Source organism: Phyllobates terribilis, unplaced genomic scaffold, assembly GCF_046119375.1.
Source record: "Phyllobates terribilis strain yellow unplaced genomic scaffold, ASM4611937v1 Scaffold_12__6_contigs__length_324123572, whole genome shotgun sequence".
Lineage (NCBI taxonomy): Eukaryota > Metazoa > Chordata > Amphibia > Anura > Dendrobatidae > Phyllobates > Phyllobates terribilis.
The window spans coordinates 67,448,531-67,465,030 of record NW_027362772.1 but is presented as its reverse complement, the minus strand read 5'-3'; the positions used below and the strand labels follow the sequence as shown (position 1 = coordinate 67,465,030).

The following is a 16,500-nucleotide window of genomic DNA, read 5'->3' as shown; positions in this document are numbered from 1 at the left end:
ATCATTTGGGGGGGAAACATTTCCTTGTTATTTAGTTTGTTAAATTATTTGCTTGTAATCACCTTCATAAAATGCACCATTACTGCCGTGCTCACTTTGTCCACTAGGTGGCGATATCATCCACATTCACCAATGACCGGTCTTACAGTGTTCTTTATTTAGAAAAGATAGAAAATTACAGGTCACAGCATACTGACACATAGAGCCATTTTATTAGCCACATGGCAGACTAATAATTCTGCTACATAATGTACAAATCATAATAACTTCAAAAATTAGCAGGAAACCATCAGGAGAGTTATATTGTACAGTCCATGAACTATTCATGTGTTCTCCGTGTATTGGTGTCATCTTTTATTGTAATCCTGCATGTAATAATATGAGATGTTTGCCGAGAAGTGATCTATGCAGAAAAGAAAGTATTCTTCAGCAAAATTCCGCTGGCATTTCCGGTTTTAGGAACCTGCGAATGATTAATGTCCAAAATGGATCTGTTGCAAAATTATTAAATAAAGGCACAAAGCTACTTTATAATATTGATCTGCTCCTCTAGTTCTCCACCAACATGTTTTGTCACATCCCCAGGGGGTATGGGTCACTGAGAGTAGCAAAATACACCAAGGGGCTAATTCTATATAAAGCATCAGCCACTGTCATTGAGAAGCCCCCCGACGCACGTTGACCAGGCTACTGTTAGGAAAGCATTTTGATGATCTTTGAACCAATGAGACTTGTGGACTTACTTTTAATAACTGTCAGGCTGAATTATTCGCTCTCAAATTATAGCTCACTCATCTGCCTATGAAGACTGATTGACAGCTCCTCAGTGTCCCTCCTCCCTGTTGAGATCTCACATTCCTTAGTATAAGCTGCAGCTGTCAGTGAGGCTGGGTGGGCAGAGATTGAATATACTTGGACTCATGGGCTCTCTCCCTCTTAGGCCTCCTTAACATGTCCGTGTTTCCGGTACTTATGGTATTAGTTTTTTTCACGGATACCACACGTACCCATTATAACCTATGGTGCTTTCCATATGTCCATATTATTACATGGACCGTGTGTCTTTGCAAAACACTTGGAGACATGTCTGTTTTTCTCCAGCAGCAAGAATGACAAGGGCCAATAAAAGTCTATGGGTCCATGAAAATCATGTACAGCACACGGGTGACACACTCATGGTAAAAACAGACACATGGACGATACACGGATGACACACTGATGACAAAAACGAAGACTCTGATGGTAAAAACGGACACTCTGATGGTAACAATGGACACACTGATGGTAAAAACGGACACTCTGATGGTAACAATGGACACACTGATCGTAAAAATGGACACTCTGATGTTAACAATGGACACACTGATGGTAACAATGGACATACTGATGGTAAAAACGGACACTCTGATGGTAACATTGGACACACTGATGATAAAAACGGAGACTCTGATGGTAACAATAGACATACTGATGGTAAAAAAGGACACTCTGATGGTAACAATGGACATACTGATGGTAAAAACGGACACTCTGATGGTAACAATGGACATACTGATGGTAAAAAACGGACACTCTTATGGTAACAATGGACACACTGATGGTAAAAACAGACACACTGATGGTAAAAACAGAGACTCTGACGGTAAAAACGGACACTCTGATGGTAACAATGGACATACTGATGGTAAAAACGGACACTCTGATGGTAATAATTGACACACTGATGGTAAAAACGGACACTCTGATGGTAACAATGGACACACTGATGGTAACAATAGACACACTGATGGTAAAAACGGACACTCTGATGATAAAAACAGACACTCTGATGGTAACAATGGACACACTGATGGTAAAAAAGGACTCTGATGGTAACAATGGACACACTGATGGTAACAATGGACACACTGATGGTAAAAACGGACAGTCTGATGGTAACAATGGACACACTGATGGTAAAAATGGACACTGATGGTAACAATGGACACACTAATGGTAAAAACTGACACACTGATGGTAAAAACAGAGACTCTGATGGTAAAAATGGACACTCTGATGGTAACAATGGACATACTGATGGTAAAAACGGACACTCTGATGGTAACAATGGACATACTGATGGTAAAAACGGACACTCTGATGGTAACAATGGACACACTGATGGTAAAAATGGACACTCTGATGGTAACAATGGACACGCTGATGGTAAAAACAGACACACTGATGATAAAAACAGAGACTCTGATGGTAAAAATGGACACTCTGACGGTAACAATTGACATACTGATGGTAAAAAAGGACACTGATGGTAACAATGAACACACTGATGGTAAAAATGGACACTCTGATGGCAACAATGGAGACACTGATGGTAAAAACGGACCTTCTGATGGTATAAATGGACACAAGGATGACACACTGATGGAAAACACTGAAGGGGCAGACATTAAGGTTTATAGTATTTACCAGAGTGATACAAATATATCAATAATATCCAAACTAATGATTTAATATTAACATATTGATTACTTTGTATATTAAAATACCGCAGCAAATATTGAGCAAAAATAGCAAAACAAAACATAAATTTGTTGCAAAAATAGCACACAAATGTATAACATAACATTTATTAAGCTTTGGCATTAGTCATTTTTTTCCATTTTTTTCTTCTTTATTTCCATTTTTTTGCCTTTTATAACAAAAGTATACAAAAATAGTGTAATCCAGCTATATAAACTGAAGAAGTTACAATCCCTGGGATGGTCCAAGGCTGTGATTTCCACCAAAATTCTTGCCCCAAAAAGAATGAAGACTGCAGCTATAAGTGCTCGGGGGGCTTGACAAGAAGATAGAAGAAGTTTTGGAGATGTGTTAACTCTGGAGATCGCTGTACATATCTTGAGATGGATACTGCAAATCCTACAAAAAATTGACAAAGTAGAATAAATTTCCTAACCCAAAGATCAGATCTTGAGGAAGTACATCTTTCTGGTGTCTTGAGGGCTATCATAAAAGGGGGAGACACTGAGCTTGGAAATATAAAGGTTTCTTTTTTTTAAGTAAAAATAAGCACATGCCTGTTAAAGGGAATCTGTCAGCATTTTTTTGCTATGTAATCTAATAGCACCGTGATGTAGGGGCTGAGACCCTGATTCCAGCGATGTGTCACTTATTGGGCTGTGTGTTGCTATTCCCCAAATAAATCATTGTTTTTCAGCAGGTGATTATCACTACAGGACTAGGTGTCTCGTGACTCCTGGTCCAACCACACCCCCACCACTGATAAGCAGCTTTCTGTCAATATACAGTGTGCACAGTAAGCTACCAAATAGGGGTGGGGGTGTGGTTGGACCAGGAGGCACGATACACCTAGTCCTGTGGTGATAATCTGCTGCTAATAAAACACTGATTTTATTGATAAAGCAACACACAGCCTAGTAAGGTTACATTTCCACAATGAGGTTTTGGTGAGTTTTTTTATGCTGCGTATTTTCAAAAAAATACAAGTAACCTATGTTATTTAATGGATGAAGAAAATCTGCAATATCAAAAACTCATGGTGGGAACTTAGCCTTAGCGGCACATCGCTGGAGTCCAACTCTCAGCCCCTACATCATGCTGCTTTCCGATTACATAGCAAAAACGTGCCGACAGATTCCCTTTAAGTAAAAACTTGTACAAAATATGAAACAGCAATTCTGGCATAACTTTTGTTAGAATATGCTTTGCACCTATTCTTTTTTTTACTCCTCTTGGAAATGCATGGATGAATAGGAAACAAAGGGGGAAATTCATCATACGTTTTTGGCCAGTTTTTAAAAAGATGGACATTTTTTGCTCAATTTTTGTAAAAAAAAAAAAAAGTAACTTGACTTTTTTAAGCCAGTTCTGATAACTTTTTTTTTTTTTAAAAAAGTGGATAAAGATCAGCAGAAGAGGAAGTGGTCTGTCTTACAAAACACAGTCATTGTCAATAGGATGCACAGTATATCACACCTTCAACACTGATTTGACAGTGTCAGTGTACAATTTTTTTCGCCTTTATGACTGACCAGATGTACAGCTTGAAGCTGTTGTGGATAAAAAGAAACTCTAAATAATGTTTTATCCTCACCCATAATCTCAAAAATGACTTTTTTATTTTTCACAACCCTCAAGACTTTTTAGTCTTGTCTTGTGGCACAAGGACCGGCAAAATTGTGCCAAATTTAGTAAGGCGCTTACGCTTTTCAATAAATTTGGCACATCTTACACCAACAGGCTTCTATTTAAGATTGGAGCATGAAACTCCAATAATAACTAGTGATGAGTGCAAGTGCTCGTTACTCGAGTTTGCCTAGGGTGCTCTGGTACCCACCGAAAATCGCGTGTGCTCTAGTGATATGTTCGAGTCTCCACGTCCGCATGTTTCACAGCTGTTAGACAATCACAGAACATGCGGGGATTGCCCGTGCTTGTCAGGCAATCTCTGCATGTTTTGTGGCTGTCTAACAGCACCCTTGGTAAACTCGAGTAACAAGCACTTACGCTCATCACTAGTCATAACTAATTTCCCCCCATATGTTCCCAGTATGGGAATGATAAAGATAGTTATATGCAGAAAGACACTTACCATATAAGTAGGCTCCTGGTTGTCAGGATTAGGCTGCAAGATAGTGCATAAAGAAATTGCATAAGTTTTTCCAAACTTTCTGCCTCTTAGGCACATTGTATCAAGAAATAATGACTATTCCCACTGCCAAAAGCTGGAATGTAACTAAGTTCTACACACAATCTGCTCAAACATAAATTGATTTCTAGGCGTTCCTATATTTTCTCCACTATCTAAAATTTAATTATATGATAACTGCAAATTAGCTTTAATCCAGAAAATATAAAACTGTCCGTGCAGTGCCCAACATAGCTCGTTATCCTGTAGGTCAATGTTTGACTTATAAAGAGCATTGAAAATGATGAATATTAACAAAACACCTATTTGTAGACACCAATTTTTGCGTTCTTGCCCCTCACCATTATAGAATAGATTACCGGTTGGCTGGATCAGATGTCTGATGCAACTCTGGGGTTCGGGCTTTTATTGAGGACATACGTCTGTTATATAAATTCTCATGTTTCAAAGCTCATTTATCCCATACTGTAGATAGAGGATAACTTTCCAATGTGAGACCACCCCTACTTTGAGACTCCATAAACAAGCTGAATGTCCTCAATGAGAAACATAATTCTTTCCCCAGAGTTGACAAAAATCTCCTGTGCAGATCAACATTCAGTGACAACGCTGGTCAAAACCAGTGAGGAATTCAACTGAGCTTTCAATGTTTAAAGGCTTATTCTGACAATATCAATATTTTTTTTTTGTACCTTTGTAACTTTTTTCAGCTCATTCTGCCCCTGCATCCAGCTTCCCAGAGCTAAATGGGCAGCTCTATTCTTATCAACTAAAGCTGCATTTCTCAGCAGCACCCTGCTTCTCTTCTGTGCTGCAGGCCCCTCCATCTATTCACCTATGTGCTTCCAGATAGAGATACATTTATCCTAACTTATAGAGAAAGAGGTGAGAGACAGAGAAATGAAAGAATGAGTAAAATAAATAATGAGTGATGAGAGAGAGAAAGAAGACAAAGAATGAGAGAAGCAGAGCGAAAGTATGCAGGAGAGAACGTGAAAGAGAAGAGAAAGGGATAGAGAGGAAGAAAGATGGGAAACAGAAGTATTGTAGTCAATTATTGTACTTATTAGTACAAACACTATTTTTTTTTATTTCATAAGGTTACTTTTGTTAGAAAAATATATATATCGACATCTATTAATCAATGTGTTGGCTTATCATAGTGATGGGGTTGGGGTACAAACATTGTATAAACATTTTATGTACCTGCAATTTGCCCTTGAATGTCCCAGTTTCCTATAGTAAATATGGTCATGCTCACCCCTGCATGCATACCATAGTTGAGCCGAACTACAAAGAGGGTGTTTTATTAGACAGGGTCATTAGGTGCATCTAAGTCTTATTAATCAGATAGGATCATTAGTAGCATCTGCAGCTGGTATCAGTGGGATCTTCAGAACCAAGCATAACAGAATTCTGCTACAACCTGACTGTTAGGACAATGAAGATGCCATGAGAGTGCTTCATTACACGGGGTCATTAGGTGCATCTGCTCATGCTTGACCAACAGGATTAGAACTATTTAAGGATGGATCAAGCAGAAAATGGTAGGTGAAGTGAGCCCTGGGGGGCATCATTAGGGGGAAATAGCACACTTGATTAATTTTGCATGTACACAAAACTGAAGTTTGTGAAGGAAAACAAGTTGCAGGTTCTAAATTCCAACTTCTGGAAACCAAGACTATTGATAAGTTCAGATGAGTAATGGATGTAATCAAGTCCATTTCAGGACTCCCTGCTGACACTGCTAAGACTGGACGAACATGGTTTCTTCAAACACATTGACAATGGGCACAAAAGCACCCAGAACTATAACGGAAAATACATGTTGAAAGAAAAAGGAAATTAAAATAGACAAGACTAGGAACTCTTAGTAATGATGATGATTGCCACATATAAGGAAGACTCTATTGGACGAAGGTTAGTGAAGTTTTGGTTTCTCACCACTGTCATAGCTTCCACATTGTAATACTCAACGGGATGATCTTGTTTAATTGCCTTTTCTGCAAGTTATGTAAAAAAAAAATTTAGATAACCACATTCTTCAGGATCGTCTTGCCAAATAGTGAGAATGAATCTGTGGACATAATGTTAGGTTAAATCCATAAAAGATACAAATCATTATCAAATACAGTACACATGACATGTTGCATTGTGCAAACCGTTATCAGCTGCGAGGAAACTTCACCTTATTTAATGTGTACTTTTAGGTCTCTCCAGAATCCAAAGCATGAACTTTGAAAAGGAGGGATAATGATAAAAAAAATAATAAAAGGCCATACTCGCCTTTCCTAGGCTTGTCCCTCACCTGTCCTGTTGCTGCAGCTACCTTCCATTGTCCTCCATTTTCTCCTTTCAGTCTCCAGATTTTTCAGGGTTCACTAGACCTCATATGGTCACATGAGGAGCAAAGACATTGATGTTACCCCACACAACCTTCTACTAGCAGGTGGGTTGAGGGCAGGAATAGGACAGGTGAGTATAGTCTTATATTATTTTTCAGCCCACTCATGGTCCTCAAAATAATCTGGCCAAAAATGTTGGATTTTCCAGAATCTGAAATTTCATAAATTTGACATGTTATGAATTGTTTTGCCTCATCTCTAGCTGTAAAGTGTATTGTATTAATCAGCAAAGTGAATTACATGAAACTCTGGACTATAACGTAGTTCTACTTTATCTCTTTACTTCTAGCGACCTGTAGTTCCCCTTTTCTTGGCTTCAGACTTTTGAAAATGTTCACTAACTATTTCAGTCACAAAAAATTAATCTAGTGTAAAACAGTAAATTCTAGAAAGGGAGGAGGGAGAAGCAGCTGCAGTTTTCCTGCCTCATCCTGCATATCAGACACATGCTGTGAAAGGGGAGGGAGAGCCACCTGAGAAAGATATTTCAATGGCTGGAGCACTCAGCAAAGCTCTTACAACACCGCGCGGAAAGCCCACCTAATAAAAAAACTATAATTTTCTAGTGATATCTACTGGTAAGAAAAACTTGACTCGTTGGTCTGTATGTAAGGTGCCCAAGCGAGGTATTCGTGGGCGAGCTGTGGTCCCTGCTCACTCTGGCACTCTACAGACAAAGTGTGTCCTCGTCATGGTGAGCTGCTGTGTATGTTGTGTCTCCCTCTTACTTCTGACCAGCAGGCCTCTTCTGACTCCAGGAATCCTTCTTCTGGAACCAGAGCAGGAATCAATTCAGAGGGCATAGGGTTCATAAAAACAACCAGAACTTTACTGGGTAGCTGGCAGTATGTATAGTATTTACAGGCAGGTATAAAGGATAAGGCCCAACGGGTTGTCATATTTCCCACAGATACCGGATACAACTTCAGCCCTGGTTTCCAATCTAGATGCAGCATCTCTGCTGCTTTCTTCTCTAGCCCTAGAGATTCTTCCTCACCAATGACAGTATATCTGGATCCCATTTCACTCCGCCTCTGAGAGTTTGAGTATTAAATCTTCTGCAGCCACGCAGACAGAATGTGCCCCTGAGCCTAACGTCTTCCTCAAGGTTCCCAGGCCAGAGAAAGGGACTCGTGCAGAGGCATTCTTTGGTGACTCACTGTCTAGAATTCTAGGCCCACATGCTGTACTTGCTGTACTGCACAACTACTGACTGAACTCACTTCCTGCACTAGAGTCTAACACTGAGTTCCCCCTCCCCTCACTGAGCCGGCTGTTACAGTTTACCCTGCCCAGGCCAAACTGCAGCCCTAGAGGTTTCTAGCTTCAGGAACATGCATTTAACCCTTCCAAGTATCAGAGGGCAGACTATTACCTCCACCACTACTATATGTACATGATCAAGGATCTATTATAGAAATTGTATTATGGTCTACAAGTTGTACACATAGACAGATGATGTAACATATTATTTTAAGTATTCATGTTTGTATTTTTATTCTATCCCCTTACCTCCTGTCTCTTCCATTGCAGGATGTTTGTGTCTTTGAAAGAAAAAAACAAGAAGGATTCCACCAGCCAACAGGGCAAGTCCAAGTATGGTCCCAATGATGATTCCTGATATCTCTCCAGCATTGAGGTCTGATGTGGATTCACAGATACCTTCAATACCAATGTGTGGATACAAGAAAAAGTAGATAAGTATATTATAAAGTCAGTAAAGATGAGTGAATAAATGTGTGGCCGCTAAATGGGATCCCAGTGAACTGCCTCCTACCTATTGGCATCCACAGCTTATCTTTTGAGAAGTTGGCTGGGGTAACATGATCATTACAGCATGACACGCATGTGACATCATGTCAAGCCTGCTAACTAAGAAAGGAGCTGCAGATTCCAGCAAGTAGTGTAACATACCCGGCGGTGTCCTTGCATAGTGGTCCATCTCCCACTGTACAAGAGCGCGCACTTGATTTCCAGTCCAGACTATCACTTTGGCTTCTTTCCATATTGTCTGCTTTGCTCTGCTCTGTCTGCTTTGGGCGACGCCCGCTGAACTTCCTGTTTCTTGTAGCTGCTGCAGACACACCCCTGATGCTTCCTCAGCCTATTGCTGTCTGTCACCTGGCATTTAACCCAGCTCCTCCCTGGAATCCTTGCCTGAGCATCTTGCTCTTTCAGTTGGCTTCTTGTCACTGATGTGCCAGATCCTGTCTTTGTTTCCTGCCTCGCGGTATCAGTTCCCGTGTCTGAACTGTGTCCTGTCTGTGTACTCTAGCCAGCTGCCTTTCCTGGAAGCTGTAATTCCAGGCCCGTGTGAACACGCTCTTAGCCTGTTACTTCTGCCCTCTAGGGGCCGCATACCTAGATCTGTTGTCTGTGTCTTTTCCCAGTGTCTGCTTCTGCCCTAACTATCTTCCAGCCTGTTTCCCGTCTCTCTTTATGCCCATATCTTCCCTTTTTCTGCAGAGTCTGTACTCAAACCTACTCCTGCTCGTTGTCACTGTACTTCCGTTTGTGAGTTTGTGGTCCACTCGCTACTTCACTGCAAGTACCCTGTGGGTATCTGGTTCTGCCTTTCCCTTCCTGTCTGTTCTGTGTGAACAGAGCCCTGTCCCCTCTGCCCTGCCTTTGCTTGCTGCTCTGGCAGTCTCACTCTGCTCTGTCCCTTTGCTCACTGCTCCGGCAGTCTCGCTCTGCTCTGACCCTTTGCTCACTGCTCCAGCAGTCTTGCTCTGCTCTGACCCTTTGCTTACTGCTCCGGCAGTCTCGCTCTGCTCTGACCCTTTTCTCACTGCTCCGGCAGTCTCGCTCTGCTCTGAGCCTTTGCTCGCTGCTCCGGCAGTCTCGCTCTGCTCTGACCCTTTGCTTGCTGCTCCGGCAGTCTCGCTCTGCTCTGACCCTTTGCTCACTGCTCCGGCAGTCTCGCTCTGCTCTGACCCTTTGCTCACTGCTCCGGCAGTCTCGCTCTGCTCTGACCCTTTGCTCGCTGCTCCGGCAGTCTCGCTCTGCTCTGACCCTTTGCTCGCTGCTCCGGCAGTCTCGCTCTGCTCTGACCCTTTGCTCCCTGCTCCGGCAGTCTCGCTCTGCTCTGACCCTTTGCTCCCTGCTCCGGCAGTCTCGCTCTGCTCTGACACTTTGCTCACTGCTCCGGCAGTCTTGTCCTGCTCCACTCTTGCTCACCGCTCCAGGCGGCCTCGTCCTGCTCTACTCTCGCTCACCGCTCCAGGCAGTCTCGTCTTGCTCTGCTCTTGCTCGCCGCTCCGGGCGGCCTCACTCTGCTGTGTTTGTCCACCACATCTGCGGTTCTGTTCCTGAGTCCCAGTCTGTACTGGGTCCTATCCACTCTGTGCTCCAACCTGTCGTACCTGCCAGTACCTCCCTGCCTGCATACCAGTCGTGCTTACCAACATCCACCTGCCTGCATACCGGCCGTACCTGTCAGTACCTCCCTGTCTGCATACCAGCCGTGTCTGCCTGTACCCACCAGTCTGTGTGCCAGCCTAACCTGCCTGTTCCTGTATTCCCCGGTGTGGGTTAACAGCCGTGTCCGGGGTCTGACCTGGAGTAGCACCTGGTCCCTCTGCTCGGTTCCTCCTTGGTGCACTGGCGTCGTATGCCGTCGTGCGACCTTGGTCGGATCGGGTGGATACTTAGTTACGCCCCTCCAGGCATTCACTCTCCGGTACGGTCCAGTGGAATCACTACATATACACGCACACGCCAGTCAGTCCGGGCGTGTGCATTACAAGTAGCATGTGGTTCACAGCACCCTTGTCCAGATAACACAGAATGCTAACCTGTTCGAAGGTACCAAGATGGCCAACATTCCAACATTCCAGTCCTCCAAGACTTTAATCACAAGCCCTGCAAAACGCTTTCAATCTTTACTAATTCATTTAAAATTACATCAAGGGCTTTAGCAATGACATGTGAATGACCAATAAATGGCACCGCAATAGAGGGGCAAGGCAAAATTTTATAAACAGTTAAATCTGCAGATAGGAAAAAATCGTAGGATGAGATTGGTCAGGGCATGGGCATATGGCTAGTGGGTGAATATCACAGTAAGAGGTAAAGCAATTGGTGTCCTGATGCTTAGAAGCAGCCACAGGCCAAAGTCCCGACTAAAAGATACATTCAGATAAGATCTGATCCTGCGGGATATAAATATGAGTATCAGTGGAGATTACCTAGGTCTAATACTGTGGTCTTCCGGAACCACATCCGAAACGCGCATTAGGGTGGTGGCACCGCAGTATTGGACTAAGGTAATCTCCACTGATTCTCATATTTATATCCCGCAGGATCAAACCTTATATGAATGTATGGTTCCATTTATTGGCCATTCACATGTCATCGCCCTAACCCTTGATGTAATTTTTAATGAATTTATAAAGATTGTTTTTACTTTTCTTTTACCTTCTGATTTTTTGGTGCAATTTTTTCATTGGTTCTCAAAAGAGGAGATGTAGATGCTGGAAGATCAGAAGTGGTTAAAAGGGCTCCCATCGAGCAGCCATAGAATTCCTAATTAGCTCCTCGATCAGGGTTCTACAAATTTATTCACTAATATCTAATAGGCAACCATGTGAATAATGTTGCATCCAAAATCTGCCTACTATGATTGCATGATAATATCTGGTCTCTAATCTGACAGCAGGTACCAATAGATTGAGCTGAATCCTTTATACAGTATACTGTTCCCATTAACTACTTGGCTTTGTGTAAATCTAAGTCTCTAAGTGTGTCTTACATATGTGCACACAAGAAATGCATACACATACATGTGAACACCCCTTAGACAAAATCATACATTGATTATGATACTACTTTTACAACCACCACTGTCAAATGACTCCTGTTACTCACAGTAAACACTCAAAGTGTAGATGTCACTGATCATCTTGTTTATAGGACTTTCAGCCTCACACCAATACTTTCCTGCATCTGAACGCCTGAGATTAGGAAAAGTGATGGTCCTGTTATCAGGAGATCGAATGACTCCAGGAGGAATCGGTTTTCCTGTTCTTCCCCATTGGATCTTCACCGAATAGATTGTGGCACATTCCAGTCGAAATGTCTCATCTCTAATTGCATACGTAGTAGATGGTTTGATAATGGGTTTAGTAACTAATTCTGAAGGAAAGAAGAGAAAACAAGGATAAAAGACACAAAGGAGACAGTTAATTCAATAATATATCAAAGAAAACAAAATCTAAGGAAAGGAAGACCCAAGAACATTGTGTGTCCATGTAGAAGTCAAGATTAAAGAGGAATGAATATATTTGCACAATCCTGGTCCTGCAGCTGAGATCAGCATTATGTGGACACAGGAGCTTCTCTTTTGATTTGCTGGCCTGAAGTGACATCATTGTTGTGGGGTGAAGCACATATGACATCACGCCAGACTGGCTAATCAAGAGAAGAGACACGGATTCCGGCAGTTATGAGGTGGTTCTCAGGGCTCCCGTCCAGAGGCCAATGACTATTGACCTTCATTCTGGACTAAGGTCCTACAAATGTATTTGTTCATCGCTATCCAATATGCTTGCATGGGATGCTGCTATAATTATAAAGATGGTTCAGGGCCCACTCAATGTTGACTAGGTGCACAAGGAGACATCTATTAAAATGGATTTTCTGATGAACATTTTTTTTTATTTTGAATGCTTAGCTTTGGATGGTCAGACTCTCCTTAAAAAGAGCAGCAGAGTATGGATTTTATTACTACAGATTGTGGCAAGATGACTCACCTGGCTGCTTTCAGAAGTAGACTCAGGAACGTTTTTGTCTGCAGGTTTATTTAAAATGGCATAAAGCACTGCAGATTGAGCAAAATAAACACAGCCTTGATGGCATAATGGCAAAATGAAAGATAAACGATAGCACAGTCCATATGTGTGCGGGATTCTCCCGCTAGGAGTTGCCGCACACTTCAGCTCCTCCTGAGCTGAAGTTCCACAGTCTGGAGGCGTCCTTCTTCAAACTCACAACCGAGAAAAAAAAAAACAGTGATTGAGCATTTAACCTGGCTCAGCCACACCCTGAGGCGGAGATATGGTGAATGACTTCCCACACTTCTCAATGTCATTCACAAAAAAACACTCCCTTTGAAAATGGTGGTTTAACCCCCCAGCACATAACATGGTGGAGGAAATGTGTAGGTTTAGTTCACTGACGCTCATAACCGCAGTGAAACATATCTCCCCTCACATATAACACCAGTGACTCTGTCACAAGATACAGTTGTAAAGAAACACCATTGTTAAGTATGAGGGGAATCTGAGCATAAATTAGGTCCACCTACTCAAATGGGGAGGTTTTGGCGGCATAACAGCCATTTTGAAGTTTATTCCAATGTCCCCTTTAAGAATATCTTTGTAATTAGGAATGGAATACCCAATTTTACTCACCATACACATACAGTTGGACTGTGCTGCGATCTTGCCCATCATTCATGGAGACTTGCACAGTGTAATAATCTTGGTCTTCGGTATGAAGATTTGAAATCTTCAAGGATGCATTTGGAAAACTACTGACTCGAGGAAAATACAGAGGCCCCGGACTCTCAGGTGGGTCGTCTCTTCTATTATATGAGAGGATCTGATACTGTGTCCTGGCGAGTTCTCCCCTAAACCAAGAAAAAGTCCGGATTGAAGCATCGATGTGTGTAACGTGAAGAAGAACTGATTCATCGAGAAGGGGATGAGGAGGAATCAACTCAATTTTAATTCCAGTGGTAGAAGTCATCCAAAGACAGAAGACACCTGAGAAAACAATGTGAAAAATGTCATCATCTGGAAAGTCAAGGAGCTAAAATCCAAAATATCTAGTAATCCAAACCCATTAGGTCTCCTACATTAGTCAAAGATATAGTAAGCTATAGGGCACTGGAAGACACCTTCATTACCTGCTAAAGTGAAGCCCCTCATGCCAGTGGTGCAGGTTGGTGTCTGTCTCCTTCAGGTAAAACTGCAGAGCTTGTGTTTGTCATGTATATTAGATCATGCTGTAATGTTTAACCAGCTCTGACACAGTCTCACACTCAACCTTCTATGGCAGTTATGGGAGAGACAGATTTAAAACTTTTCAAAAGAGCAGGTTTCGGCCTGGATTATTCAGCAAGACATTGTATTACATCGCTGCCTATTCATTTGGTAGGCATACCAAACAACTGCATACTTACCTGTCCTGATTTGTCAGAAGGAGTCCATCCAGACAAACTTGCGAGTGCCCACCAGGTTTTTCCAGCTGTACCTACAATTCGCAGTTTTTGGGCTGGATTTGGGAAGTCACAAATGGGACCAAGGAAGAAATAAATCATTCCTAAGATGCCCAAATCAATGCTGGTAACTATGTTTCTTGTAGTAAAATATTTTGTTCTGCAACGTAACTCATAGGCTCATAGAATATAGGACATTTTTGGCCAACACTCTAATAACACAGGAAAAGTACCGCTGCACACTGCCGCACTGTACAGCAACATTATTATGCCATACTGTGCCATTAACATTTCAGCAAAGGTGTGATTGACAACATCAATTAACTGTATCACCAAGTGCTGGAGCAGAGCACAACTGAGTGGGTGCACAATTGCTATGTGAGGGGCACTATGGTGAAACCATTGCTGACTGACTGGTAAACTAAAGAGAGATCTTTCACTGAGATAAGGAGCACAACAGTGTCTCTAATAGTGGGGTGAAAGTGTGAACAAAACAGCACCATTTCATAGTAGAGGCCCTAAGGAAGCCAACTTTGGTCAGTGGAGGCACTCAGAGGCATCATTACTGAAGGGAGGAACTAAGAGGCACCATACCTGAGTGGAGGGTGAAATTTTCATATGGAGGATACTAAGTTGACACCAACACTAGCGTGCAATTTTGCTTTGTGCAAAGGCACTATTACTGTTCTGGGAATGAGGGCACAATTGCTGTGGATAGGGTTACATAATGGACACTATTAATTTGTAGCAGACGCACAGGTGGTACTGTTACGAGGGTACTACAACAATGGAGAGCAGTTTCTAAGGAGCAACTATGACTGTGGGGTGGTGGTCAGAATAAGTCATTGTGGTGGTCTGTGCCAGTAAAAGAAGGAAAGAACAAAGAAGGAACTACAATCAGAGGTGGTAGTTAAATGAAGTCATCATGGTGGTCTGGGCCAGATAGAGAAGAAAAGAATGAAGGAAGAACTACAATCAGAGGTGGTAGCCAGAAGGGGGAATCTTGGTTGGTCTAGGCCAGATCGAGAAGAAAAAAATAAAGTAAGAACTACTATTACAATCAGAAGTGGTAGTTAAAAGAAGTCATCATGGTGGTCTGGGCCAGATATAAGAAAAGAATAAAAGAAAGACAGCAATCAGAGGTGGTAGCCAGAAGAGGTAATCCTGGTGGTCTGGGCCATATAGAAAAGAAAAGAATAAAGTGAGAATATATATAATCAAAGAAAATGTAACATGTGAGTCTATGGATGTAACTATACTGCATTCACTTATGTGAGGTCTATAGCATTATTGCTCTCTGCAAAGTGCCAGTGTATTCCTAATGTATAATGACTATATTGGCACTATAGGGTGATATTATTGAATATTCTGGTCATTGTGTGGACTTATTATTTAGCTCTTGTACAGATAATTTATTTAATAAGTGCAGTATTATTCAAAGATAAGCTCATTAAACCTAAAATGCATTTCTTTCAATCTAAAACTGCAAAATCAGAAAGTTAAAATCTAGATTCACACATTCTCCGTCTGTACCGAAACCAAAGCACACTCACAACTCCTGGTGCAATGAACTCAGACAAGGTCAGTGACACAGTGTGACGTAATGCAGCTTTATTGACTTACAGTAGCTGTTAGCCTTCTGTATATTATGCTAGATCAAAGAGAATTGCTAATGAAAGAATGAATTATCAAATGTTTTAAAGAACACCATGAGCCAAGAAAAAGCACTGGATGGGATTTGCCCATTTCACCACTCCACCCTTTGCTCATAGGACTCTAATATGGATATGAGAAAGTTCTGTGGTTGCCCTTGTTAGCGCTTGATCAAGCCGAAGTTCTATCACTTAGTTTATCACTTTTCTGTACCTGCCTCCTCCTGTTCCTTAGATGAGGTTTACTGTCCTGAGAGAGAACACCACCCCAGTGTGGTGGGGTGTCCTCAGTGGTGGTGTTTCTCTTGAGAAGAAGTCAACCGAACTGGACCTGTAGTGACTCGGAGGCCATAGTGAAAATGAAGATCTAATATATTGTAATGATGGAAGGGGAGGAAAGTGGCAAAGAATGGTGTATGGCTGTACGATGCAATATGTTGCAGCTTTCAATGGGAGTTGGGGAGTCCTCGTATACCTCTGATGGAAGGCTCACAACCAGATCTCAGCAAAGGCTAAACCACCAGTGAGAAAAACCATGAGATAAATTGCAGA

At 42.0% G+C, this 16,500-nt stretch overlaps 1 protein-coding gene across 1 annotated transcript; it reads right to left on the bottom strand.

Moving 5' to 3' along the window:
• Window positions 1–2,081: 2,081 nt before the first annotated feature.
• On the bottom strand, window positions 2,082–14,059 carry LOC141173075 (cell adhesion molecule CEACAM7-like). Its single transcript, XM_073657713.1, has 7 exons — window positions 13,985–14,059; window positions 13,488–13,841; window positions 11,944–12,210; window positions 8,587–8,736; window positions 6,614–6,672; window positions 4,613–4,645; window positions 2,082–2,919 (listed from the first exon to the last, which is right to left on the bottom strand). Exons 1-7 carry the CDS (start codon window positions 14,004–14,006, stop codon window positions 2,872–2,874), a joined length of 933 nt encoding a protein of 310 aa, XP_073513814.1. The 5' UTR covers window positions 14,007–14,059; the 3' UTR covers window positions 2,082–2,871.
• Window positions 14,060–16,500: the final 2,441 nt, after the last annotated feature.

Bases quoted from the DNA above. Each gene is read 5' to 3' on its own strand.
- LOC141173075 (XM_073657713.1), bottom strand. From the start codon at position 14,006: ATGAGGGGCTTCACTTTAGCAG. The intron at 13,842-13,984 runs GTAATGAAGGTG...TTGTTTTCTCAG, and splicing joins GAGGGGCTTCACTTTAGCAG to GTGTCTTCTGTCTTTGGATG. The intron at 12,211-13,487 runs GTGAGTAAAATT...TCTTTCCTTCAG, and splicing joins AGTCCAACTGTATGTGTATG to AATTAGTTACTAAACCCATT.